General features: G+C 33.6%; 1 protein-coding gene across 1 annotated transcript in view; it reads right to left on the bottom strand.

Annotated features, from left to right (window-relative positions):
- The window catches only part of LOC138861395 (alpha-(1,3)-fucosyltransferase C-like), a 10,807-nt gene extending 8,678 nt beyond the window's left edge, over positions 1-2,129 (bottom strand). The window contains exon 1 of the mRNA XM_070120446.1: positions 1,686-2,129. Coding sequence (XP_069976547.1) covers positions 1,686-1,978 — 293 coding nt within the window. The 5' untranslated portion in view covers positions 1,979-2,129. The remainder of the gene's footprint in view (positions 1-1,685) is intronic.
- Positions 2,130-2,500: the final 371 nt, after the last annotated feature.

Here is a 2,500-nt window from a genome sequence, read left to right as displayed (position 1 = left end):
ACGCCCCCTGCACCGACATCGACGATGATTGTGTAACGCTCTATCCTGCCGTGAATACGTGGTGGAGGTTTTGTTTCCTCGGCGGGGGTTGGGGGGCGGCAGCCCTCCCCAGGGGGGGTCGCAGGGGGCGCAGCCCCCTGCAATGAAAAGTTATATGAATAACCATGGTTATTATGGAAAGTTATGTGAATAACTATGGTTATTTTCACTGTGCGTTATATTATTACTGCTATTTAAACCCGCATTTTCCCTGGAACCTTTCATGCCCTCCCCTGCTATCGGGGCCGAGTTTCTCGCTAACGGGGGGTTAGCGCGCAATAAAACTATATATTTGCAATGTGGAGAGTGAGAGGAATCCAACGATACCAAAATCGTCGATATCGGTCATGCGGACGTAATATAGAAAATTATATATATATATATATATATATATATATATATATATATATATATATATATATATATATATATATATATATGTGTGTGTGTGTGTGTGTGTGTGTATGTATGTATGTATGTATGTATGTATGTGTGTATGTATTTATTCATATATAAAGATATATACAAATTATATATATATATATATATATATATATATATATATATATATATATATATATATATATATATATATATATATATATATATATATATATATGCATTTATGTATTTATGCATGTATATATCATTTGTATGTATCTTTATATATGTATATATATACATATACACATACATATATATATATATATATATATATATATATATATATATATATATATATATATATATATATATATATGTATATATATATATATATATATATATATATATATGTATGTATATATATATATATCCTTTGTATATATTTTCATATAGAAATATATATATATATATATTTTCATATATATATATATATATATATATATATATATAAATATATATATATATATATATATATGTATGTATATTTATATTTATATATATATATATATATATATATATATATATATATATGTATGTATATATATATATTTTTTCATATATATATATATATATATATATATATATATATATATGTATATATATATGTATATGTATATATATATAAATATATATATATATATATATATATATATATATATATATATATATATATATATATATATATATATATATGTATACCCACACACACACACACACACACACACACACACACATACATATATATATATATATATATATATATATATATATATATATATATATATATATATATATATATATATATATATATATATGTATATATATATATTCAATATTTCCTGTGTATGTTTTATTCTTCGTCGCAAACATTCAAGAATTCGGCTCATCCGATCTCACATATTTTTCTCATGCCTAAAATTTTCATGTTCTCCGTGTTATTAGGATTGATTCCATTAGTGTCACTATTCCTATGATTGCTAATATCATAACATAGATAATAATGCGTGTAATTGAAAAAAAGTTCACCCGAAATTCTTTAAAAGGGGGAAAATGGTAAGGCCAAGTAGGCCTATGGGAAGCGACCCCGGCCCAGACTTGTATAAACAATATTTGTATAAACAAGGCCTAATGGCAGTGCACGGTGCGTATGTAGGCCTCGCAGCGTCACTGGGTTTACGGGCAATTCATGAAAAGCAACGCACCTGGTGAGGGTTCCCTTCCTGGCAGCCCACTTCGCGTTGAACCACTTGCCCCAAAACACGACCACTCTCGGCTTCCTGCGGTCCTCGAGGACGACCTTCTCTCGGGCGACTCCCACACTCTCAAGCTTCTGCGTTGCGTTTTGGAGGAGGAAGGACTGGTTTTGGACTTGCTGCATCACTTCGCTATCCCATTCCACGACCAAGTAGTTGTAGAAGCCCACCGCCAGTGTCACAGCAACGCAAAGGACGAAGGGACACTTTACGGAGGAGAACTGCGGCAATAACTGAGACATCTTTCACTGTGGCTCTGACCTCTGCTATTGACCTGCCTCACTAGTTTCTTTTGGCTATTGATTGCAAATAAACTAATGAATATGTGAAGACTATGGCATGCAGACACCTGCGTGTGTGCGTGATTTCATTTGCTTTGTTGTCATCGGTCATTCCTTTCCTGCACGTTTACAGTTCATTAATGTTCGTGAAAGAATATTTAACTGTTGATAAATGATTCATCAAATCGGACAATTACTCTCTGCGATAAAGGCTGTGTTAGCGCAATCAGTGTGCTGTGAACCGAGGACGGAGAACACACGTTATTAGCGGACGCTGTTTCCCAAACGCATGACCATGAGGGTCTGGAGAATGCCCGGCGGTCCACGCAGACACACATCCAGTCGTCAAAGCAACAGAGTCCGCGCTGATAAACAACATAATTAACGATTGTTTACAGCGATCGGACGGCGACACGAAGAGCTTCCACGAGGCGCCCTTATCTCGTCCCCTCTCACGCGCACGCGCACGCCTTTTTTCCCTTT

Source organism: Penaeus vannamei, unplaced genomic scaffold (genome assembly GCF_042767895.1).
Source record: "Penaeus vannamei isolate JL-2024 unplaced genomic scaffold, ASM4276789v1 unanchor5204, whole genome shotgun sequence".
Taxonomy (NCBI): Eukaryota; Metazoa; Arthropoda; class Malacostraca; order Decapoda; family Penaeidae; genus Penaeus; species Penaeus vannamei.
Note: the sequence above shows the minus strand (reverse complement) of the source record. Positions and strands in the feature narration are given on the sequence as shown.